Genomic DNA, 24,846 nt, shown 5'->3' with positions numbered 1-24,846 from the left:
TGTCCCCCCATCCCACCCTGGCACTGGGGATTGAACCCAGGACCTTGCCCATGCTAGGCAAACACTCTCTCTACCACTGAGCTACATTTCCAGCCCTATTTTTTTTTTTTTTAATTTTGAGACAGGGTCTTGTTAAGTTGCCCAGGCTGGCTTCAAACTTGCGATCCTCCTGTCTCAGGCTCCTGAGTCACTGGGATTACAGGCACGAGCCACCACATCCAGCTGGGAAGACACACTGCATAGGGTTGTTATGGGGTTTGTAGTCAATCATCTGTTTGGCTGCTTCCTCTTCCATGTCTTGAAGGCAGTGATTTTATATATATATATATATATTTATCTCATGTCTCCAAACCAACCGCAGTGTGAAGTATATTATGAATACTTAATACATTTTTGTTTATTGATAATGAAAAGCCTCAACAGTTTGGAGAAACTGATATGCCTGGGGATATCTTGTTGTCATCTAATTTTAAAAACCATGTAATTTCGTTGCCCAGATTTCCCAGGGCATCCCTAGATTATGAGCACAAATGAAATCATGACAACAACATTCTCTATCCGTCCTAGACTCCACACGCTCACGCAGGGCTTCAGTCCCTGCAGAGACTCCTCAGGGATTTGGGGGAGTCTGTGGGGGTGTCTCCCACGTGTTCCTGTGGACACTGCTATAGCTGGAAATGTGCCCTGGGGCCACTTACAGTGGCAGCTGATGGGGTAGTCTAAAGTGACCACTGTGGAACCCTCTGCTACAAGGTCCACAGAGTGTAACAAAATTTTCTGATTCTTATTTAGAGCTTTTTTGCTCTCCACTGAATTCTGCAGGGGGCAACGTTGAGCTCGAGGCTGGTACTCAGCATTGCCTTTTCCTTTTTCCAAATGGGGAAGAGGTTAAGTTCCCCCCCATCCTGGCCCTAGATTCCCCTGTGATGGGTTCTCTTCCAAGAGCATCTTGCTTCTTCTTTGAAAATGGGCTTCTGCTGGTGACCTCACCCTCATCAGTTTACCAGGAAGGTCTGAATTCCGTGTGCTGGAATTCCTGCTAATACAAATTTTTTTTTCTGCCAAATTTGTGTGGGTCAGTCAGTTCTCCAGAAGGAACTGCTCCGCTTTAGGGTGAATCTGCTACCTTGACTGCTCTTGGAGCTCCTACTACCCTCGGACACCTTGTTACAGCGTTTGTCAAAGAGAAGTTCTCATCAGCTCTCCAGGGCAGAAACTGCTGTTGCAAAACTCTTGCTCCATGTGAAGGCAACAGGATGCAACTCTGGTGACCCCGAGAGGCCATCCACGAGCTCTGGTCAGAGCCACAGAATTGCACAATGACTGCAGAGGCTATGTAAGGCAGAGCAGATGGGGACAGCATGGACTGTCTGGGGCACTCAGTGTGCCCTAGAACCAGGGAAGCGCAGCTGATTGCCTTGTCATAAAGTGGGGCCCACGCTTCTGAAACAGTGTTCTCAGAAACACCACAATTAGTGAATGACATACCCATTGCATAAGACTTCTTGGATAGTACAGGGGAAATGATCTTACCCAGAGGTCAACCTGTCCACTGCCTTCATCAAAGTCTGGCTGGGTGAGAATGGCACAGTCCCCTGGACTCAGTCCCTCCTTCCAGGCACTATTAGCTAGGGGCCCATCAAGTCTCCATACTGTTGACAGCAAGTGACAGAGAGCTGCATGCCTGCACAGCTGCTTAGAGGAACCTTATTTGTAATAAAGTTGGAAACCACTCCAGCGTGAAGCAACAGGTGAGCGCATAAACAAATTGAGGCATGTCCATTCGGCCGAATAGAATATAATAGAAAAGAACTATTGATATTTGCAAGAACCTGGATGAATCTCAAAATAATGATGCTGAATGAAGGAATGCAGACAAGGGAGAGGAAATAGTGTATGGTTTCATTTATATAGCATTCTAGAAAATACATATTAGTCTGGGGTGACAGGAAGCAGGGCTGGTGGTGTTCTGGGCTTGGAGGGACAGTGATCATGAAAGGGTGTGAGCAAACCTTGGGGCTGATGGACATGGAAGTGACTGTGGTGACAGTTTCTCAGATTTTTCAAAATGCAAAAATTCCATCACGTTTATTATATGTCAGTAGCACCTCAGTAAATCTGTTAAAGTTAAAACAAAAGGAATCAAACACAGATCCGTGAAGCAGATTAGACCAGAAGCTACTACAGAAGCGGCATCTGTGCAAGCTTCACTCCTTGTGCATGGGGTAGGCAGCGCAGCTGGGTGATGGGGGGAGGTTCTGGGGAACCATCAGGGCCTGGGCTTTTAAGTATGGCCATGGATTTTCTGTGCCTTGAAGGACTTTGTAGACAGGCTGTAGGCCACCTCCCTCACATTAGTGGCAAAGCCCTGAGAGCCAGGGGCATGTGCTACTCTGATCATCCATGTGGGACATGCAGGGCTAGAAATGTCTTCAGACTGTCACCCTGGCTGCCGCTGTCCCTACACTGGGGTGCGGCACCAGCTTTGCTTTGCTCACCAGCTTCTAGAACATGAGGCCCGACAGACCAGAGGACTTGGAAGAGGCAGGGAAGGGAGAGGACTGGGGTGGGGTTGTAGGTGCGGGGTGGCTGATCCTGGGTTGCTCTTTCAGGTGACCTGGGATTCTCCTCCCTGGGCACACGGTGGGCAGCGGCGCTCCTTCTTCTTGTAATCCGCAGAGCAGGCATGACATACCAGGCCTCCGCAGAGCCTGGGGAGCAGAGACAGGGCAACCTGGGGTGGACGCTGCAGCTGGCCGAGGAAGCACGGGGGTTTGTGCCAGGGCTTCCCATCTCCCAGCAGGATGGCCCTTGGGCTGTCTCAGAAGTCTCCCCTTTCCTAAAGGGATTTCTGATGCCTGACCTCCCTGGACCCTCAACTCCAAGTGGCAGATTCTCCTGATGGCTCATGTCCCCCTCTTGCTCTGCTTGTCCTGCCACAGTGATGGCAGAGGAAGGTAAGGAGAGCAGCTCGCTCGGGGCAGGAACCCTTTTCCCAGATGAGGAGGCCATGGTCTGTCCTTTGAAGATTATACAACCCTCTCACCCAGGACCCATTCCCTCTCTGGCCCCTTCCCCATGTTCTAGATCATGACAGCTTAGTGTCCAAGGCCAGGTGGGGTGAACGAGTGGCCAGGTGTAAGTGGCCTTTTATAAATGTCCAATTCCTTTGTTTCTTCTCTCCTTAGGGTGCAGAGGGGACTGTGGGCTGGTGGAAAGTGGACTGTCCCAGAGGAAGGAGTCTGTGTCCTTCCTGGTACCTGCAGGGATACCGCCGGGACAGCCTGCTGAAGACCTTGCCGCAGCCAACACAGATGGCGGGCACCACGGAGGAGAGCTGCTGCAGCCTCTGCCACTGGCGGTCCTTCTCACTGATGGACAGGGACAGGGCGGAGGCAGAGGCAGACAGAGAGACAGGAAGGAGGAGATGACCCGGATGGAGGGACAGAGAGGGGCAGAAAGAGGAACATGGAGGCAAAGAAGGAGGAAGAGGGGGATGGAGAGAGTGACAGAGGCAGGTGTACCCAGGTACACAGAAAGACAAAGTGAGATGGGGACAAGGGGCAGGGGGACAGAAATGAAGAGGGAAGTGGATGATGGGAGACATCCAGAGAGAGAAAGGACGTTGGAGAGTTGGAGAGGGGACGGATGCACAGAGAAGGAGAGAGACACAAATGTAGAGGGAGAGAAAGACAGAGGACACAGATGCAGGCACACACGGAGACAAACGGTGACGGGGAGAAGTGAACAGGAGTGAGACACACCAGAGCTGGGTTAGTTCATTCTTGGAGAATCTGGATGGTGACACCCAGCTCCCGGCTCCCAGCAGAACGTGACCCAGACCAAGAACCCCTTCACCTCCTCCCAGTGCACCCCTTGGTCACAGAAGCCCCTGTGGGCCTGGCTCCAGGTGCCTACAGCATTTAAGGCCCACTTCACCTTTTATTTGGCACTTGAAACAAACTGGCATATATTTATCTGTGCCCTTGCAAAACTATCTTCACTGTTTTTTTTTAAAGGATGTTTAGAAATATCAGTTGTTTTAAAATTTTGTGAAAATAATACATATACACATTTTAAAACTCAAATAGCACAGAGGGCACATATTAAAAGACACTGGCACCTCCCCCTCCTTTCTGTTTTCAGTGGAAACTCATTCTTGCAGGTTTTTTTTTTTTCTTTTTGGTATTAACTTCCATATCTCCCTCCTTCAGTAGAAAATAGTTGTTCTGGGGCCCTTACCTTGACAGCAGAGCATTTAGCTTATTTATTACCATCCTTGCCAGTTTCTCTTCCTTCCCCCAATGGAGTTATATCCCTATTTTTGGTTCCTCTGTTGGTTACCATTAGAAGTTTCCAGAATGTACTCACATATTTTTATCTCATTCTATCTATGACTCCCGTTTGGTAATATGATGTTGCCCTTATCCCTTCCCTCATCTCTTCTCCTTCCTTCTCTTCCTAACTTGTCTTCTATTCCTGAAACATACAATATGGTAGCCACTTGCCACATGTGTCTAACTGAGTTAAAATTAAGTAAAATGAAAACCTTCATTCCTGTGTTGCACCGGATCAATATTTCAGGTGCCCCATCTCAACATGTGATCTGTGGCTACCACGGAGTCAACACAAATATCAAACATTTTGTCTTCACAGAACCTTTATTGGATTCTCCTCTATACTTAATGTTGTTAAGGTGATAACATTCATGTTTTGTTTCTATAATTGTCTCCTGTGCTTTGTCTTTAATTTGATTCTAAGGTTGAAAAAAAGATAAAGAATTGCGTTTACATTATTAGATAATATATATACATATTATGTCCCAAAGAATTATATTCTGTAATTTATAAGTTGTGTTCTATCATTTATAAGTTGTGTTCTATGATTTATTAATTAACTCATTCATTCATTCAGCACTGGGGATTGGATCCAGGGCCTTGTGAATGCTAAGCAAGCACCCTACCACTGAGATATATCCCAGCCCTTTCTATTTTTATTTTGAAACAGAATCTCTCTAAGTTGTCCAGGCTGGCGTTGAATATGTGGTCCTTCTGTCTCAGGGATTGAACTCAGGGGCACTCAACCACTGAGCCACATCCCCAGCCCTATTTTGTGTTTTATTTAGAGACAGAGTCTCACTGAGTTGCTTAACACCTCGCCATTGCTGAGGCTGGCTTTGAACTCAAGATCCTACTGTCTCAGCCTCCTGAGCTGCTGGGATTACAGGCATGTGCCAACTGTACCCAGCTCCCTAATATTTCCATTCTTGAAAGACTTATTTTTCTCAGAGTTTTTAACTGCCTTTCTTTATTCTTTGCATGAATTCCCTTTACCTATAATGCCCTTCCAACAATTCTCTACCATAGCAAATACACTTTTGCTTCTCTTCCCCAGAGACCTTCTTCTAGATTCCTCTCTTACAACCTAGAGAGCTCCCTGAACTTGCTGCCCACTTGTCTTCTTGGGAATTTCCTTTCCTTTTCTCCTAGGCTAGAACTTTTGTTCCCTGAATTCCACATCTTCTCCTTTCTTTGCTTACTTCCTTGTTTTCCTGGAACACATCCTCAACTAACTTCCTATGAAAGGCTGTGTGGGAGGTGCATTTTCTAATACCTTTCTGTCTGATAAATGTCTTTCTCCAATTCCTTCCCCACTTAATTCAAGGTTTGGCTGAGCCTGGAATTCTAGGGCAAAAGTCAGCTTTTCTTAGAACTTGAAGTATTATGTCATGGACTCTTGGCCTGCATTGGGTTCTACTTCTTTTATATGTGACTTGTGGTTTCCTCTAAACAGTTTGGAAATATTTTCTTTATCTTTGTTTGACTGAAATTTCTCACGATTATATCTAAGTGTAGGTTTAGTTTGTTTTATGTTTTGTTTTTCATTTCTTGTGCTGATCTTTCAGGGAAATCTTTACATCTGAAGATCTGTGTCTGTGAGAGCCTGGAAATTCACATTTTTACCTTTGTCAAATTTTATTTGACACTGACCATTGTTTTTACTCTCCTTTTTAGGAACTTCTGTTAGTTGGTGAGGATATTGGAACTGTTAGACTGATTCTTTATGTCTCTAATTCTCCCATGAATTCCAACTTTCTGTGCTTTCCATTCTTTCTGAGAGACTGCCTCATCTTTCTCTTTCGATTCTTTTAAGTGAATATTAAGATGTATTTAGCAACCATATTTTTAATTTCCGAGAACATGTCTCTTTCACAGCACCTTGTTTCAGGGGAGACACTTTGTCCTTGGTTTGTTTATTTTCCTCTCTCCCTTTTGTGTTCTAGACTCTCCTCAAAGCCTTGGTTGTCATTTTATGTTTGAGAAAGAGGCAACGGAAGCGGGTTGGTGCTCCAGGTATTGGACAGGGCTGATTGACAGGTGGCTTCCCTTTCAAGGGCACTTGGCAGGGAGTTACCTAGTGTACTAGACTCCCAAATGCCACTACAATCTGGTCTTCTACTTGGGACACCTAAATTTCTTGAGAGAGGACCTGTCGATTATTTGCTTTGGAGAAAAGGTGTCTGCTGCTGGGTATTCTGCGGGTGGGGAGGCAGGCAGAGGAGGGGGACATACACTCCTCTCACTAATGAGTTTATCCCCTCCTCTTCCTTCACCACGGGGTCCTGGGATCTCCAGGTCTTCGAGGGCTACCTGGGGCTTCGTACAGCATCCACTTAGCCATCCATTTCCCAGCTTTTGGAAATGAGCTAGAATCTCTCACCTTTGGTCAGTCCAGCTCCTTTTCTCTATTGTAAGGTTTATTCTCTTACACTCACTATGGTGAGCTCTCGGGGTGGAGAATACAGTCCTATCCTCTATAAAGCTTCTGCCAGAAGCTTGTATTATTATATAGATTGGAGTTCCCTGAATACATCTGATTAATGTCTTTAATATCAGAAAAAACTAGTCCATGTAATATATCAGTATATATATCTAGTATATTTCCTTTGAATGGATAGTGAGCGTTAGGCAATTCTCTCCTTGTCTTTTCCTTTTTGATCCTGCTACAAAGATGCTTAGAGATGAATTCTAACCCTAATCTTAATATACATCCTAGCTCTGCAGAGTGTTTTTTCCTTCTGTTTCATCTTCCATTTAATCTTCTACTTTTTTCTTAGCAATCACATGTACGTGTTTTTTTTTCTTGTTAGCTACCTTAAACTCTTTTTTAATATTTATTTTTTAGTTGTAGTTGAACACAATACCTTTATTTTATTTATTTATATGTGGTGCTGAGGATCGAACCCAGGGCCTCGCACGTGCTAGGTGAGCACTCTACCTCTGAGCCACAACCCCAGCCCTACCTTAAGCTCTTTGGTGAGGTAAGAGGTTAACCTTTTATATCTCCCTTCCTCTTGCCCAATGGACACCTTGGAGGAACTCATTCCTTAAATTATTTGTCTGTGCCTTCCAAGTTGATCTGTCTTTCTCAGCTTTAATATTTGGAGAATTCCATTCTGGGTGACCTCCCAACAACCTTCTAATTTTAATGGAACCTGAGCCCAACCTGAGTCTCCTGTCCCCTAGACTACACCAAGGGATAACATATGTGTGAATTATCTCCTTATTAGACTAAAAGATAGAAGCTGTGCTTCACAGCCCCACCCCCCACTCTCTGAGAGCACAGTGGTCTGAATGCACCCTGCTGACCCTGGCCTCTGGAACCTAGAATGGCTGACTGGAGTCAGGCCCACGGGCCCAGGGGCCTGAGGAAGACCAGTGGGCGGGCAGGTGTGGGACATGTGACTATTTGGTTAATCCCAGTGTTTCTTTTCCTCCCTCCCTAATTCCTTCTCAACCCATGAGTTCCTCTCTCTTCTCCTAATTGCAGTAGGTGTGTGTATGTGGAGGCAAGGGGAGGCCTTATTTTCAGGGGACTCTGTAAATCTTTTATGCTGTCCTTGGTGACCAAGTCAGCCCCTCTGACCTTTAGTTTCCTCATCTGTAAAGGAACATCAAGGGATATAAAGATAGCATTGTGGGGTCTCTAGAATCCTGCTTGAGAGCTGTGGTTGGAATAGTTTTCCTGTCCCGTCTCCACACCCCTTACCTTTCCTCCTTCGGCACCCAGCCCCTCCTGCCCGTCCTTACTGAGTCAGTTCCAGCACCCTCATCTTCATGGCCTGGACCAGGTCCCGCTGCCCTCCGAGCTCCTTCTTGTACAGGGCGTCCCTCCTCTCAGCCTCCTGGTGCTGCTGCTCCAGGTCTGCCTGCAGCCGGGCTCTCTCCTCCTGACATCTGTGCACAGAAGGAAGACCTGAGTCAGTCAGTCCTGAGGGAGAAGGCTCAGCCTCTGCCACTGAGCCGGCTGGGCCTCTGGCTGCCAGGGAGCCCCCTGCGGGGAGAGAGCTGGTGGTAACTGAAGTCCATGGGTGTGGGTGTGCACGGTGCACAACACACCCACACGTACTCACCAACCCTGAGCTGAGCCCACGTGTGGTCTGACACCTGTAGGCGACTCTTCAGCGATCATTTAGAGAAATGAAAAGACGGGCTAGCTGCGTTCCTTCAGGGGCCACTTGCCAACATTTCCATTCCCCCCCCCCTTATTCCTTTTCCTTTAAAATATTTCCATTTTGAAGTGAAATTTTCCTGAAAGGTGTGTTCACAGCATGGCAACCCTCTGAGGCAAGGTGTGTGCCTGGGAACCCAGGCCGGATGGACTGTGCCCAACTGGAAACAATCATGTATGGAGGGGGGGACCAGTGTAGGATTTGGGGTGATTTTTTGCTTTGAATTTTTTTTTTGTTTGTTTTAAGTTATGTCACTTTTTTTTCCAATTTAAAAAATAATAGTAAAAATATGGCTTTCCTAAATTTCTTTTTCAATTTCGGGCTTGGAACTGTCTCAGCTCTATTCTTGTCTTTTCCTTTTGTCTTTAGTGGTTTTCTAGAACATTCCAAGAAGTCTACTGAATTGGACATAAAAAAGTCCCATCCCTTTCTCCCTGGCTTGGTCAGGAGGGTGTCCTGATGGTGGGTGGATGCTGGGGAGGGTCTCACGCTCTCTGGATGTCTCTGGGTGGGCACATGTGTGTATGTTCCCCTGGGCTTCAGCATGTTGGAGGGGAAGAGGTTTGACCAAAAGCGGAGCTATTAATTTTTGAAACATGGCCATTTAGGGTGCTGCGTGGGTGGGCCGTGAAATCAAACTGACACTGGGTAGCCACTGAGATTCCACAAAGGCCAGTCACTGCAGACTGAAGTGGGTTCTGCTGCTCAGGCCTGCTGAAGGTCACCTTGGGACTTTTAACAACATTCTAGGCTTCAGCTTCCTTGTTTCTTAGCTGCTGACTTGAATTTTCCTGAGCCAGTTTACAGCCTGAGTGATCCCAGGTCCTTATGTGCCCATGGTGGTGCGTATCTTTGGGGTGGGAGAGAAAACTTATGCGGCACCTAGTGTGTGCCAATAATTATTTTAGGTGCCAGGAGTGGAGCAGTGCCCAGGGTCCTGTGGAACAGTTAAACAAGTGGTGGACCAATAAATCAATTAAATCGTTAAACCCACTAATCAGTGCATGACGGAGATCAAAGAGGGACCGAGGCAGAGACCAGACAGGGTGCCCGGGGAAGGCGTCTCAGACACAGACATCGAAGTGGACCTAACAGATGAGAACTTGGCCTTCAGGAGCCAGAGGCAGGCTTGTGCAAAGGTCTGCAAGCTGGAAGAGCTCGGCTTGTTTGAGGAACTGAAAGAAGGCCAGTGTTGTCAGAAGCCAAGGAGGGCTGTGCGGGTGGAGAGGTTGGCAGGGCCTGTCCTTCAGGGGCCCTGGGAGTTGTGGACCTGAAGCTCATCAGTGGGAAGCCACCCAGGTATTTTAAACAGGGGGTGACCAATACTCCTAGTGCAGGAGGTGACATGGAAGGAATGAAAGTTTCGTGAGCACCTACTATAGGCCAGGCACCCTCTTACTGTTGCATAGCATTGTTTCATTTAATTTTCATCATGTGATGAGAAAGGTAGTATGATCTCGAGTTTATGACAGGAAATTAGAACCTCAAAAAGGAGTGACACTTGTCCAGAGTCACAACAGCTTGATAAGTGGAGGGAATAGGAATCTGCACACATCCCTGTCTGGCTCTAAACTCTTTTTGCCTCCCACACTCTCGTCCACACAGGGCCCTCATCACTAGGGCCTGACACCAGTGCAGTGAACAGCAGGTGAGGGAGGGGTGGCTCCTTATACCCCTGACAGGCCTCAAGGGAGCTCAGAGCTGCCACCTGAGGGTGGAGGGAGATGCCCCCCTGATCCCCCCTCTCCTGGTGTGTGCCTGTCCTAATCTCCGTGGCCTGGAGGTTTTACACAGAGGGCAGCGGGAACCACACTGCTTGGAAAGATGGCCCCCTAGAGCCCTGAGCTGGAAGGAGGAATGTTAGAGACCCCACTGCCTCCTTCTGCCAATCAGGGGCTTGCAACCTCCAGAGGGGAGGCCACTGTCCCGGGGCCACAGCCTCAAAGCCACAAAGTGTGGGAAGCCTCATATCTCAGATCCAAGTGCACTTTCCCAGCTGCTGGTGGGTCCTGGGGCTGCCTGTGTGTCTAGCCTGGGCTCAGCCCCGTCCCCTCAGTCTATCCTTTTAATTGCACCTACTCTAAATCCTCGGGGAATAATTCCAGGGTCTCATAATCCCAGAGTGTCACCTGGCTCTTCCAGGCTCTTGGCCACCACCTGCCCTTCTCTCTGCTCTGGCCACATCTTCTGGACCTTTGGATCTCTTCTCCCCCGCCCACAGCACCCTGGGTGTGGGTGTGGGTGCACTACAGTCTCTCATGGCTCAGATGTCACCTTTTTGGAGATGGCTTCCTGAACCCCAAATCTGAGTGACAGCCCTGTCTTCCATTACCTTCCTCCCTGACTTTATTTTTCTCCCCATCATCTGTTATTGCCTGATGCTATATTTCTGTTAGTTTCCTGCCAGTCTCTCCAGGTCTTTCTAAAAGACATTGGCTGTCACCTGCTCAAGGCCAGAGAGGCACAATAAATACAGTTGATGGACTAAATGGGCCCTGTGGCATTTCCACTGGCTGTTGGTGAGACCCCATCCCCAGCTTGATGCCCACCATGGCTGTGCCGGGCAGTGAGCTCTGTCCTTGGTTTTCTGGACTTTGGGGCTCGGGTGGCAGGTCCTCTTCTAGGCTCTAGAGCTGCTATTACCATCTGCTCTTCCCAGCTCTGACATCTCTAGCCCCGCTTCTCTCTGGAACTCCACACCCAACTTCTTGCCCAATGGCTACATGTGGCGGTCTGACAAGTGTCCCCAACTTTACCTGTTTAAAGGGAAGTTCCCAAGCGTTTCTCACCACCTGCCCTGCCACAGCCTTCCCCACTTGGGTTAATGACGACTCTAGCTTTCCAGTCCCTCGGGTCAAAAAACTCAGTCATTCTTGACGTCCATCTTTCTCTCAGCACCCCCCCCCCCAGCCAGTCCCTCAGGAAGTCCTGCTTCAAAACGTATCCAGAATGCAGCAGTTGCATCTCCCCCTGCTGCCCCAGCCCCGGCTGGGCACCTCCGTTCTCCCTTGTGGGGGACAGAAGCCTCCTGGAGGTCTGTCTGTGCCCAGCCCTGCTCACCCACAGTCCAGCTCCATGGGGCCTTTTAAAACATATGGCAGCCAGCTTGGGGCACACACCTGTAATCCCCGTGGCTTGGGAGACTGATGCAGGAGGATCGTGAGTTCAAAGCCAGCCTCAGCAACGTAGCAAGGCCTTAAGCAACTCAGTGAGATCCTGTCTCTAAATAAAAATAAATAAATAAAAAAAGGGCTGGTGATGTGGCTCAGTGGTTAAGCACCTATGGGTTCAATGCCCAGTGCAAAATAATAATAATAATAAATAAAATAGAACATACAGCAGTCTGGAATAGGCAAATCTATAGAGGAAGAAAGTAGTTTGTAGGGCTGGGGTTGTAGCTCAGTGGTAGAGCACACGCCTTGCATGCATGAGGCACTGGGTTCCATCCTCAGCACCACATAAAAATAAATAAATAAAGATATTGTGTCTATCTACAACTAAAAAAAAATATTTTAAAAAAGAAAGTAGTTTGGGAAGTGATTTCTGTTGGGCACAGGGTTTCTTTTAGGGGTGATAAAAATATTCTAAAATCGTGTTGATGGTTGCACAATTCTGTGAATACACTAAAAACCATCGAATTGCTAAACATTTTAAAAAGCATATGAACACATTTTGACATGAAAAAGAAAAAAGTTAGATCATGTCACTCTTTTACTCAGAACTTTCAATGGCTTCCTACTTACTCTGAGTCAAAGCCAAGGTCATTTTGATGACCTACCAGGCTTCCCACAACTTACCCACTGGACCTTGTCCTTCATCCCCTCCCCTCTTCGCCCCACTGGGGCCAGAACAGCCTCTGTGATGCTCCCAGCACCCGTTGTGCACTCTCCCACCTCAGGGCTTTCGCTCTTGAATATCCTCTGCCTGGATACAGCAGAGGATGCCCTGGTGACCTCCTACCCTATACCTGAATGTGTCACTTTTTCCTTTTTTCAGGTCTTTATGCAAACACCACCTTTCAGAGAGGCCCTCCCTGTCCACACCATGTTATTTAAAGCTTCACCACTGACACACCGGATTCCCTTTCCCTGCCTTATTTTCCTCCTGAGAATTCACATCAGTCGTGTTCCCTGCGTTGTGCTTTCTTATCAGGTTCACTGCCTGCCTCTCTCACTAGGTGGAAGCTCCAGGAAGGCCGCCATTTGTGTTCTGCCCACGGAAGTGATTCCTGTACCACAACAGGCCTGGCTCGAGTGGGTCTCCAGTGTTTGTGGAATGACTGAATGCAGGCACCAAGCCCATGGTGGTCTATGTCAGGGCCCCTAGTCACGGGGAGCAGCCTGAGCTCCCTGGAGCCACCCAGCTGCTTCTTCCAGCCTTTCTCAATCCTACAAAGGATTCTTGGGTGGCCACAGCTCCTACATTCATTTAGGGCTTGAATCATTGGAATATTTGCTGACAAAGGCGGCGGGCTCAGCTGAGTATGTGGTGGGAGGAGCCCTGGGGGGAGGTTTCTGGGCTCCTGGGCCTGTCTCTTGCTGTTAAGCAGACAGTCTATAGATTTCCCAGTGATTCAGTCTGAATCACAGCGACTGGGACTCTACAGGAGGTTGGACTGGTGCCCTGGCCCAGGGCAGGTGTGAGCCACATGGAAGAGAGACAGAGGCAGGCAGGCGGGCTGAGACCAATGGAGACCAGGGAGAGAGACACAAAGAGTCTTGAGTCACATCCAGGAGGGTCTTTGCAAGGTGGACATATTTTTAAAACATAAAGTACGAGCTGGCTGTGGTTGCACACGTCTGTAATCCTAGCTACTTAGGAGGCTGAGGCAGGAGGATCCCAAGTTTAAGGCCAGGCTCAGCAATTTAGCAAAACTCTGTCTCAAAACCAAACTTCAAAGGGGCTGAGAATGTAGCTCCGTGGTAGAGAAATTGCCTAGCATCTGTGAGACCCTGGGTTCAATCCCCAGCAACACAGTGCAAGCGCACACATGCATACACACAATTATTGTTATGATTTGTAGGTGAGGTGTCCCCCAAAAGCTTACAAGTGAAACAATGCAAGAAGGTTATTAGAGCCTTAACTCAATCAGTGAATTAATCCCTGATGGGATTAACTGAGTGGTAACTGGAGGCAGGTGGGATGTGGTTGGAGGAGGTGGGAATTGGGGACGTGGCTTTGGGGTATCTATTTGTATCTGGCAAGTGGAGTCTCTCTGTGCTTCCTGATCATCATGTGAGCCGCTTCCCTCTGCCACTCTTGCCATGATATCCTGTCTCACCTCAAAGCCCGAGAACGGAGCCTGCTGTCTATGGATTGAGACCTCTGAAACTGTGAGCCCCCATAAACGCTTCCTCACCGACAATTGTTTTTAGTTGCAGTGGCAAAAAATCTGACTGAAACAATCATGAAAGAGAAACTGAGACATGGGGAGCCTGAGGGGGAGTTCAAGGTGATGATGGGAAGATGGAGCTGCCGGATAACCGGGCAGACATGGAGAAGCTGAAGGAATCTGCCCTCCATATCTGTGGAGTCAACCAACCAGGGAACAAAGATATTTTGGAAAAAAAAAAAAAGAGTCAACACTGGACACATACAGACTTTTTCTTGTCATTATTTCTTAAATGATGTAGTATAGTTTAACTGCTACTTACCTAGTAGTTACATTGTATTAGGTATTATAAGTAACGTAGAGATGGTTTAAGTACGTAGGAAGATGTGCATAGGCTCTATGCCAACCATTTTGCCATTTTATATAAGGGACTTGAAGAGCTGGGGACACAGCTCAGTGGCAGAGCACCTGCCTAGCGTGTGTGAAGCGCTACACGTGATTCCCAGTACTGCAAAAAGAAAAAGAGAAAGGGAAAACCCCTCTACTCTCTAGGGGATTTGAGCATCCATGGATTTTGATATCCATGGGGAGTCTGGAACGAATCTCCTGTGGATACCTAGAGATGGATGCACTCAAGAACTCGGCTGGGAAATAGTGTTTAAGCCCATCGTTGGGGAACCCCATGCAGGGTTTCGATCTCAGCTCCTCTGCTAACTAGTTGATGCTGGGTGAGTTATATCGCACCTTGGAGCCTCAGTTTAATCATTTACAAAACAGGACTTCTTATAGAACTTATTTTCAGAAAGTTGCTATGAGGAAGTGCCTACAACCGAGCCTGGGATGTAAGAAATGCTTGGAAAACGAGAGCTATGGTTACGATTATCAGGAGGGTAAAAGATCATGTAACAGGAAACAAGAGGAGGAGAGACAAATGGAGTAGAAGAGGGACACAGAAAGAGATCATGGCGGGGGTGATTGGGTGGGGTGCAGAGGAGATTGAAAAGACAGAGGGGGAGAGACAGAGGCAGGGGCCCAGGGGACGCAGCAGCAGGAGGCAGGAGTGAGGTGGGAGGGATGGAGGGCAGGATGGAAGGACCCTCCTGGGCTACTGGGAGGTTGGTGAGGGAGGGTGGGAAGGCCTGGTGATGAGGAGCAACGCACTGGACAAGCTTCCCAAAGTGTACCCGCCCAGGGCTGGTGCGTGGAGGTGCTGATGGAGAACATGGAGCCCCGCCTCCCGCGGTTGCCAGGGTTACCTGCTGAGCTGCTCCTGAAGGGCCTGCAGCTCCCCCTCCTGTGCCTTCAGTAGCTGCTCCTGGCGCTGGGTCTGCTCTTCAGCCTTCTGGAGCCCAAGTCTGAGGTTCTGGGGGATGGAAGGGGGGAGGGGGAAGCTGAAGGAGGTGGGCAGAGACCCCAGCCCTGGAGCCGGCCTGATGAACTTCCCCGTGAGGCCCCAGGCCATGCTGTTGAGGGGAGGGCAGGACTGGGGACCGCGCAGTCAGTTGGGTGAAACTGGGACCACCGTTTCCTCCTTCACTGGAGGATGGAGCTCAAGCTCCTAGAAGGCTCTGGCTAGGGAGGAGGCTGAGGGAGGGCGCCGTGGCAATCTTAGGTGACCGCCGGGACAAACATGTACGGAGTGGGGTCTGCAGCAGTAGGGAGGTACCTGCCATGGTGAGGGAGGGAGACAGAACCTGAGAACAAGTGACTGCCCCTGAGAACTGTCGGAGGGGGTCTTGAACGCAAATGCTGACAGGGCTAGGCAGAGTATGGAGGGAGACAGTGGGGGCAGTGTAGGGCAGTAGGGAAAGGTGGGAGCTTCCAAGAGGCATCCCCAAATAATAATCCTGGGCAGGCCAACGAAAATTGATCTGTGGGCCGGGCATGGTGGCACATGCCTGTAATCCCAGCAGCTTTGGAAGCTGAGGCAGGAGGACTTTGAGTTCAAAGCCAGCCTTAGCAATGACAAGGTGTTCAGGAAAACAGTGAGACCCTGTCTCTACATAAAATACAAAATAAGGCTGGGATGTGGCTCAGGGGTTGTGTGCCCCTGAGTTCAATCCCTGATACCCGATCCCCGCAGAAAGAAAATAATTTGTGGGCTGGAGTGCTCCTGAGTTACCACTGGGTCAGGTTAGAGGGAAGGACAGCCAGGCGCAGTGGCACATGCTTGTAATCCCAGTGGCTCCAGAGGCTGAGGCAGGAGCATTGCAAGTTCAAAACCAGCGTCAGCAACTTAGCAAGTCCCTAAGCAACCTAGTAAGAACCTGACTCGATAAAATAGAAAGGGCTGGAGGCCAACAGTTCTCACCTTGACTATGTCCTGCAAGGGCTCCTCTGCTTGGTCCTCCCCACTGGTCATACCAGTCACTCCTTTTTGTTCTTGTGGCTCTTCTGTGGTGGGGTCTTCCTTTGTTCCCGGGTCCTGGGGGACCCAGAACTCCCCCAGAATGTTAGGCTCCTCCCACCCCAGCCTGCTGCCTGCTATTGCTCCCTCCGTCTTCACTCTGGGGCCGAAGACCAGCAACCTCTGAGTGGGACCCCACTCTGTTTCTTCTCCATGGACCCCTTTTGTTCTCTGAACCTCTGCACCTGGCAGAATCCCTGTGCCTTCAGCTGCCATCCCTGTCACCTCCTTCTGAGCCTCCTTGGCCCCCACCTTCTTTGGCATCATGCTGGCTCTTGGCTTCTCTAGGAATTTCTTGGTGGGCCTCGGAGCTCCTTCCTCCAGGTCTGGCTGAAGCTCCTCCTGCTCCTGGAGGAAACCAAGGCTCCTGGAATCTTTTATCTGCTTTTCCAAACAGGAGGGAACATGTCTGTGTTGCTGAGACCTGGGAAGTCCAGCCGGTTGGCCTCCTCTGGGGGCATCTTGTAGACAGCTGGCTTGAGTGGTGAGTGGCTCCTCCAGCTGGACTCCTTTGGGGCCTCCAAATGCTGCTAAGATCTGCAAAGAAGCCCCCCAAAGCCGTCATCTCATCATCAAATCACTCACCTGGTGCACTGAAGAGGTTGCAGTCCCAATCCAAAGGGCTTGCTAAATACAGATTCCCAGGCCCTTCCACAGTGAATTTGATCAGAACAGAAATAATTTCAGCAACACGCCAGGTGATCTGAGAGCCCAGCTTTGATGTGGAGGGAGCACAGCAGAGTGAGTGTCTCCCTGCCCCTTCCTCCCCACCTCCAGCCTGTGTCCGTCTCCCTCCCTCACCTGGGTCTTCAACGGTGATCTTGTTCCCCCTAAGTTCCTCCCACCCCTCTCCTTTAAACTTTCCTCCTGAACTTCACTCTGTGTTTCAGCTTTCACATTTCAAAATGGGAATAATAATAGCTGGTCTGTAGAATTGTGATAAAATCTCAAATTGACTGACACCCAGCTGAGTGACATCTCTCAAGAAGCCCTCTCTGTACTCCCATCTTCCTTGGTCCATATCTGTGTCGTTATAGTTGTCCCTTGATTTCCAGGAGGATCTGTTTCAGGACCCCACATGGGAACCCAAATCCATGGGTGCTCAATCCCTTATATAAAATGGCATAGCAACTGCATAAAAGCCATGCAATCGTCTCATATACTTCAGATAATCTCTAAATTATAAATCTTCGAATGACGTCAATGCTTGTGAATAGATGGTGTGCTATATGGTTTAGGGAATCAGGACAAGGGGAAAAAAAGTCTGTAAGTATTAGGCACAGAGGCGATCATTTTTCCTAAGTATTTTCTATCTGCGGTTGGCTGACACCAGAGATGTGAAACCCAGATGCAGAAGGTGACCACACGCTTAACATGTATTGCATGTGCTTCTTTAGGATCCATCTCCCTGAACAAGACCTTGAACCCTTTGAGGTTAGACACAGAGTCCTCCTGGTATCTGAATCTGGTGCCTGGAGGTTGGTGGGGATGCCAAACATGCTTGTGGAAAGATGGAAACAAAGATGATAATGACCACAAGCTGCCCGTGGTGAGGCAAGCCAGGACCTTGCTCTGTGCTGCTCGTGGGTGCCTCAATCCATCCTTGCTGTGACCCTACAAGGCAGGCATGTAACTTGCCCAAGGGCTGTGGTTAGTAAGGGGTGGGGCTTGGCTCTGTGCCAGGCAGTCCGGCTTCCTAGTCACTCCCTGAACTCAACTGGATGAATGTGACCTTGAAGTAGACCAACGAGAATGGCCAACACAGGTTGTCTCCCTGATCTGTTCCTGCAAGCTTCTTCCCCGCGCCTCCTCCTCCCTGGTCCCCAGGAGCTCCTGCAGATGGCGTTGGTGCTCCCTTTTCCTCCGCAGTATCCCCATCACTCCAAGAACAGCAGCCTTCTCCCCCACTGTGCTCCTAGTGGGTCCCCTGGCCCCCACACTGGCTCCTCTCTCTCTCTCCTGTTGGTCCCCTCTGTACACAGAGGGAAGCCCAGCCACCGCTCAGTCTGGGGGTCCCGGCCAGATGCGCAAGAGGCAATCAGTGAAGGCAGAACAGAAGCACCACCTTTGGGGAATCTTTGGTCTTTCTGGGTCTTCTTCTCTGGGTCCAGCTGGAATTGGAGCAGCGGGACCTGAAAGTGAAAGAGGACGAGGACCCTGGGCCCCACTCCAGAGGTGGGCTTGGTCCTCAGATGGAGGAGGTCCCATCTTTCCAACCGCCCTGTCATCTACTCCCTCCCACTTTCCTTCATCATGCTCTCCATCCATCCACCAGCACCACTGTCCACTCCTCCTCCCAGCCTCTACCCACCATCCAGCCGGTCTGGAGAGTGTATCCCCTATGCAGGGCCCTGGGACAGCATGAGATTACAGTGGGGACACAGAGGGCCAGGGCAGCGGAGAATCAGACAGAGGTCAGGGATGAAGCTGGAGGCCGACAACTTCCAGCTTGCTCCGGATGCAAGGGGGCAATGAAAGCAGGCAGGGAAGAGGCTCCACCCACTCACTCCGAGAACATGGGCCAGGCACCATCCAGGTCCGGCCGCTGCAGGTCCAGGTCAAAGGCCACCCCATTGAGCATGTAGAGAGAGTCCAGGATGTCTTCCCGGAGTTCAGGGCACAAGAGAGGGCTCCGAGGGCCGTACCATTCCCTGTGTTAATAGTGATCGCCAGCCTTGGCTGTGACCTGGTGCTATGCCACCCCAAACTCCATGAATCAGCCTGTGCTATACACCACATGGGACTTTTCCAGACAGAGCATGGCCCTTTGGGTCAGGAGGCCACTCTATCATGATGCTACCATCACTCTTGGGTTCTGACCACCCCGTCTACTCCATTCTTCCTGGCCTTTCCTTTCTGACTCTTGTTTCGTTATCTCTGATGTTAAGTCTTTCATCTTGGGGCTAGGGAGGGCTCTCTCATGAAGGAGGGAGTGGGCTCAGATGGTGTCCCTGGGGGGATGTCCCAGTGGCCGCACCTGATGAGCTCTGGGCTCAGGAGGCAGAGCTGCAGGGACTCGGCCAGCTGTCCATGGGCTAGACAGAAGCGGATGAAGGCACGGCCTCTGCCCAGAGGGGTCTTCAGCTGTGGAGGGCACAGAGGGCCAGAGAGGGGGCAGTATTAGGCCACAGCGAGTGAAGACAGGAACAACTGGCTGACAAGGAAGGGCGTAGTGGGACTTGGAGGCTGTGGAAGGAGACGGGGGGCTGCAGGGTGCTGGGGGCAGGGCTAACAAGACAGGGGGTTGTGGTCAGCAGATGGGGCTGCGTGCCCTTTGCCCCTGCCATTCTTGTCAAGAGCCTGGTGCCAAAGCTCCATCATGCTTCCGAGGTCAGCCTTCCCGCCCGCCTGGCCCTGGATACCTTCTCCTGCGAGTAGATGAAGCGAGTCTGCTCAGTGTCCCCCCGCTGCCGCCGCAGGGCAGTGCAGAGGAAGTCCCAGTAATCCTTCGGAGGGCCCAGGAAGCTCTTTTGCTCTTTCCGGTCAAACTGAGCCCAAGAGAAGGGGAAAGAATGTAGAGAAATGCTTCCTGACAGAGGTGCAGATGTGTAGCAAACAGGCAAAGGATGAAGTCAGAGAAGTAGGAAGGATGCTTTTATGTGCATGAGGGAGGCCATTGATCACCTCAGAAGGTTCAAATGAGGATTAAATAAAGTCAGTCAAATAAAGGACTTTTAAGCACATAGTAAGTGCTTAAAAAAATTCAGTGATAGTTATGATTTGGGCTCTAACCAGCATCGTGAAGGGCCAGTCCTAGGACATCTGTGCATCTGAAGCTTTAGTCTTGAGACCAGCATGTCTGACTCCTGGTCTCATCCTACCCAGCTTTGCTCTACCTCCCTTCTCAGGCTGCAATGATTGCTCCAGGAATGAGGCTAGAGTCAGGGAGAACTTCCTGACTGAGGGAGATGGGACAGTGCAAAGTAAAATAGGGAGGCAGCAGCTCTTCCCTGGTATCTGTGGACCCTTGCTCCAGGCCTGGGGCTGGGGAGAGGGCTGGGGGAGGGCAGGGTCCCACCTGCAACAGCAGCTCCAGGCAGCCGCAGAATCTGTGCAGCTCAGCACTGGCATCTGTCACTGGCCCCTGCCCATCCCCATAGCCCTGGAGGATGGCAGAGACAGCAGCTGTGGGGAGAATGACAGACACAGACATGAAGACATCAGCGACCGAGGCCTCTGAGGGGGGGAGACGCTTCCGAGAGCCCTCATTGTCCCTGCAACTCAGCCTCAGAAACTCTCTCTCAGGGCACACTCACCTTTCAGGTCCCTGGTGACCTTGAGGATGGCCCCGTCATCTGCCATGGGTACTTGGAAATGATGCAATTCCCTGTGACTTACAAGGTCAGCTCAGGAAGAACCTTCTGGGCTCAGCCGCCCAGCTCTCCTTTTACAAACGAGGAATCAGAGCCTGGAAATGGAGCAGGACTTACCTAGGGTCACACAGCAAGTCAGCTAGTGGGGGGATAACCCAGCTTCCTTGAAGGTCAGCGTGTAAAGATGGTGCCATGGCTCCACTTACTGGGCAGTCGCTGCGCTCATTGCTTGACACCCTTGTCGCGTTTAATCCCTACAATAACCCCAGGAAGTTATTAGCTCCATTTTGTACCTGGTGGACCCGGACACAGAGAGGATGAGTCTCCAATATCACGAAGGTTTAACTGATGAAGTCAGAACTTGAACTTAGAACTGTACGCCCAGAGGGCCCGTGTTCTCAGCCTGACGATGCAAGGAGCCTCTGAGTGAGCAGAGTATACCATGTGGACACTGTGCTGGGGGAACGTCACCTCCTTCCCCCACGGACAGCCCTCAGTCTAGGCAGAGCGTCGTCATCCTTGAAACCCACACTCATCCTTTCCTGGGCCCCAGCTGAGTGGAAAATGTGTGTTCCCAGAGGAGAGGGAGGCAGAGGTGGAGTGAGTCCCCACAGCTGGGAGGGGCTGATGCTGAGGAGCAGGGCACCTGGTGTTAGTTCCGCTGCCTTCTTGCAGGGGCCTCTCGGCCTGTTCTCCCAAGGGATTCTGGGACTCCAAGATAGACATTATGGCCCCTGAGGGCTGATGGGCTCAATCCGAGATCCCAGCATCAAAGACCTGGTAGGAGCAGAAAACCCGGGGGTCCTACCTCTCAGCCAGGGTTGCTGGAGTTTGGGGTGAGGTGGGAGTGACCAAGCAGTAGGTCACAGTGGAGGAGAGTGGAGAAGAAACTGAAGGTGAATGGGGAGGCAGGAAGGGGGATGGGGTGCAGGGAGAACAGCACTGGGAGTCTACAGACCTGAGTCTCCATCCTGGCCCGGCTACTTGCTTACTGTGTGTCCTTGGGCAAAGCCACTCACCTTTCTTGGTCCTTAATTTTCCTATTGTCCACCAAGGGGTTGAACTGAGGGCCTGGGCAGCCCTTTCCAGCCCAGATCCTCTATTAAGTCCTCCCCTCTCTCCAGGGTCTCTCTGTTGCCGACTCCTAGAGTCACCCCCTTTACCCAGCTGCTCCTATGTCCCAGGACCCTCCCTACTGCTCACCTGGGAAGACCTGGCTGGTGGTGCATGGACAGCTGGACTCTGCAGCCTGGGCCTGTCGCTGGTGACTTCCTAGCCGTGGGCCCTGGGAAGTGACTCAGGCTCAGGCCAACACCCTGGAAGGGGAGGGGCCAGCCCTTGCCAGGGAGAAGTGGTAGAGGCAGGCTCAAGGGCACTGGAGCATAATGGCTCCCCTCAGGCACACCTTGGGGAAGGGCCACTTGTTGGCTAAACTTGAACTCACCCCTGGAGTTTGTCATCCCTGCTGTTCAACTTCCCAGTCCCTTCTTCTTGCTCCTGTCTTTCTCCCTTTCCACCACCAGATGGCACAAAGAGGCTGAGGCATTGGTCGCGGGTTCCCTCTAAGGGTCTCTGCTCTGTCACTTCTTGGAGCCGGGCTCTAGTTGAGGGCAGTGGGAGGACAAGGGCCCCCTGTCCCTTCCTCCTCTCCACCTCAGCCTGCTGAGGGCTCCCCATGAGTGCTTGTCATAAGTGCCCTCCTCCCAGTCCTTGTACCCACTCCTTAAGAATGGAAGTAAAATCTACGTGGTCCTGCAAAGGGCCAGGTGGGCTGCCTAGGGGGCTGTGGTCCTCCCACCCTGGCTTGCTCTGCCTCTTGGGGTCTTTCTAGTCTGGGACACCCGGGGCTAGTACTGGGGGTAGAGAACAGAGGAGCAGGGACCTGCGAGATCTGTTTTCCCGAGCCCCAGGAACCGCATGTAAACACAGCACACAGAGATGTCCAGTCTGCCTTCCGCCCCACTGCCTGTCTCATCCATGCAGAGGCTCTGGGTCCCATCTCTGTCGCCAACGTCCCTGACTCTGTCTCTCCTTCCTTCACTCCCGGTGTCTGCTCCCTGCCTCTCTCGACGCACGGGGGTCTCTTTCTCACTCTCCCAACTTAGCCCGCCCCCGCCTCGGTGTCCAGGACCCTGTCGCCGCCCCTCCTCGAGTCCCCTGCGCCCCCTGCGCCCTCGGATCTCTCCCTCAGTCACTGGCTGCGTCCGGGCGCGGTGTCACCGCCCCTCTCCGGGCCCCGCGGTCCCCAGCCTCCAGGCGGTGCAGCGGAGAAGGCGCGGACTCCCGCGGGGCCGGGCTGGGGGCGTCACCGCTCTGCTCCCGACGTCGCAGGCGCCCTGGGCCGAGCCGTCGCCAGGGCTGGGGGCGGGTCGGCTCCCGGGGCGCCCTTGTCCCGGGCCCGCCGGTCGCCCAGCCGGATGGGCTGCACCGTGAGCCTGGTGTGCTGTGAGGCTCTGGAGCCCGGGCCCCCCTGCGGCCCGCAGCCCCCCGGGAGTCCCCCGGCCGCAGCGCCCGCTCAGTGCTGGGAGCCCGGGGACCCGGGCCACGCGCACAGGAGGCAGCTGCTGCTTCAGGTAGGCGCTGCGGGGAGGGTGTAGGGGAAGGTCACTGTCGTTGGGGATCTGGTGGCTGGCAGGGTCCGGGCCACCTGACACAGGTAAGGAGCCAAGCCAAGAAAGTGCGGGTCCACGCTTGCCAAGTGGCCTGCGGGGATCAGAGTCTCACCCGGGTCTCTTGTGCCCTTGGGAGGAGGCCGATGGGGACCTGACTCTTAGAAGGACAAATAACTCAGGTGAGGTTTCAGAGCCACCCCAGTAGGAGCAGGGCTGGAGTGCTGGGGAGGGCAGGGGAAGGGTTAATTTCTCTGGAGCTGGCCCATTGGGGAGAGGTGGCTGTCTTCCCTGACCTGGGCTCTCTGGACTGGAGGGAGGGGCCTTCTGAGCCAGCAGGACACCGAAGCAAGGACTGAGGAGGCTGGTGGGATAGCTGGGTCTCCCCCTGCGCAGTTCTCTGTCCTGGGTAAGTCTCAGAGCCTTTAAGTGGGAACCCCACCCAAGGGTGGGAATAGCCAGAGCTGGGGGACTCTGTTCAGACCTCTAGGCCTGGCCTCTGGATTTCCCTGGGAAGAGGTGGAGGAGGAATTTGGGGTCACTATGGCCTAGCCAGCTCTACCCTAGCCCCCTGTGGAATCTGGGCTCACCTCCCCAGATCTGTTGGTTGAGTCGTGATCTAGATTCGCTGGTGTTTTATGTTCCTTCACCTGAGGTTCAAAGAGGGGGAGGCTCAAATGCACCCGTGGCCACATTCCAGACCCCTCCTCAGCCGCAGCCATCGAAGCCAGTTGTGTCTGTGTGTGCGTGTGTGTTACACATGCCCAAGAGGCCTCTCTGCCCCATCTGATTAGATGTTCCTCTGGGGCACAAATTATGGCATGTCTGTGGCCACACTCCACGGTGCCAGGCACAGGGCTGGACACTTATAAATGAACACTCCATCTTTTAGCCCCAACTGTCACACGCGTCACTAACCATGGTGAGGGACAAGCTTGCGGGGTGTAGTGTTTTCTGGGCCCTCATAGTGACTTGGGTCCTAGTATAATTCTGATGGAGGCCTGAGTCTGGTTTAGGGGCAGGGTAAGGAGGGAGAGCTTTAGGGTATGGATTGAGCACCTCAGACTTTTGCTATTGGTCTTGGTAGAGCACAGAGGTGATATGGCAGGATTCACAGACTGAGGGGCTACTCCAGAGTCATCAGGACACTTGTCCTGCCTCAGAGCCTCCTGACTCTCTTTAATCCTCAGAGGTACCAGGGGGAGCAGAGGCCACAGTGTCTCTCTCTTATCTCTTCCTATCTTAGATCATTCTTGGCCAAGAAGTTCTTCCAATCAAACTCCAACTTCCAAACCAACTTCCAAACTAAGTCCTTCTGGAAGTTTGAGCTCATTTTCTGGTATTTTGGTGTTGGTGCAGAGAACCATGGGAGGTACCTCAGACCCCTGGACACCAATGCTTTTGCTGTTGCTCCTGTCCCCTGGCTTGGTGAAGCTCCTTGGGACTGAGACTACCTAGTTCCTTGTTCTCTCCTGCTTCTCAGACTTGTCCCAAGACTTCTTTGCTCTCTGGTTTTGTCTTAAGACCTAGGCCTGTGGGTGTGGGCTTAGGACTCTTGGTGGGTTTCCTTTATTCCTCCTATTTCCCTGCCTCCCCCAATATGGCCAACTTTGACATGGAGCCAGTCCCTATGGGGCCATGTGAGGGTGGGCAGGGACAGGGCAGTTGGGGCT

The 24,846-nt window shown here is 51.4% G+C and overlaps 2 protein-coding genes across 10 annotated transcripts in view; one reads left to right on the top strand and one right to left on the bottom strand.

Annotated features, from left to right (window-relative positions):
* Nucleotides 1–1,890: 1,890 nt before the first annotated feature.
* Nucleotides 1,891–22,688, bottom strand: Rufy4 (RUN and FYVE domain containing 4). Of its 5 annotated transcripts, XM_046439618.2 has the most exons (15): nucleotides 22,009–22,688; nucleotides 21,768–21,849; nucleotides 21,211–21,604; nucleotides 20,771–20,818; nucleotides 20,508–20,659; nucleotides 20,270–20,376; nucleotides 19,614–19,739; nucleotides 19,229–19,335; nucleotides 18,759–18,902; nucleotides 18,317–18,383; nucleotides 16,156–16,788; nucleotides 15,101–15,207; nucleotides 8,091–8,237; nucleotides 3,261–3,371; nucleotides 1,891–2,711 (listed from the first exon to the last, which is right to left on the bottom strand). In XM_046439618.2, exons 5-15 carry the CDS (start codon nucleotides 20,551–20,553, stop codon nucleotides 2,609–2,611), a joined length of 1,698 nt encoding a protein of 565 aa, XP_046295574.1. In that variant the 5' UTR covers nucleotides 20,554–20,659; nucleotides 20,771–20,818; nucleotides 21,211–21,604; nucleotides 21,768–21,849; nucleotides 22,009–22,688; the 3' UTR covers nucleotides 1,891–2,608. The 5 variants fall into 5 exon arrangements, with proteins under 5 accessions (XP_046295574.1, XP_046295576.1, XP_046295568.1 ...); XM_046439620.2 differs by lacking the exon at nucleotides 21,211–21,604; XM_046439612.2 differs by having other exon boundaries at nucleotides 20,508–21,604.
* A 166-nt stretch (nucleotides 22,689–22,854) lies between these two features.
* Tns1 (tensin 1) overlaps nucleotides 22,855–24,846 on the top strand; it is a 214,310-nt gene continuing 212,318 nt past the window's right edge. For 4 of the 5 annotated variants that reach the window (XM_046439599.1, XM_046439596.1, XM_046439597.1 and 1 more), the window contains exon 1: nucleotides 22,967–23,137. In XM_046439599.1, the coding sequence (XP_046295555.1) occupies nucleotides 22,982–23,137 (156 nt within the window). In that variant the 5' untranslated portion in view covers nucleotides 22,967–22,981. Of the gene's footprint in view, nucleotides 23,138–24,846 lie in introns of all 5 variants that reach the window. The other variant, XM_046439598.1, reaches the window with a different exon arrangement.

This window comes from Marmota monax, unplaced genomic scaffold, assembly GCF_021218885.2.
Source record: "Marmota monax isolate L192 unplaced genomic scaffold, Marmota_monax_Labrador192_F-V1.1 WCK01_AAM20220418_F8-fsc00041, whole genome shotgun sequence".
In the NCBI taxonomy this organism is placed as follows: Eukaryota; Metazoa; Chordata; class Mammalia; order Rodentia; family Sciuridae; genus Marmota; species Marmota monax.
Note: the sequence above shows the minus strand (reverse complement) of the source record. Positions and strands in the feature narration are given on the sequence as shown.

Bases quoted from the DNA above. Each gene is read 5' to 3' on its own strand.
- Rufy4 (XM_046439612.2), bottom strand. From the start codon at position 20,553: ATGGCAGATGACGGGGCCATCCTCAAGGTCACCAGGGACCTGAAAG. The intron at 19,336-19,613 runs GTATCCAGGGCC...TGCCCTCCACAG, and splicing joins TCATCTACTCGCAGGAGAAG to CTGAAGACCCCTCTGGGCAG. The intron at 15,208-16,155 runs GTGAGAACTGTT...TCCATCCCCCAG, and splicing joins CCTTGCAGGACATAGTCAAG to AACCTCAGACTTGGGCTCCA.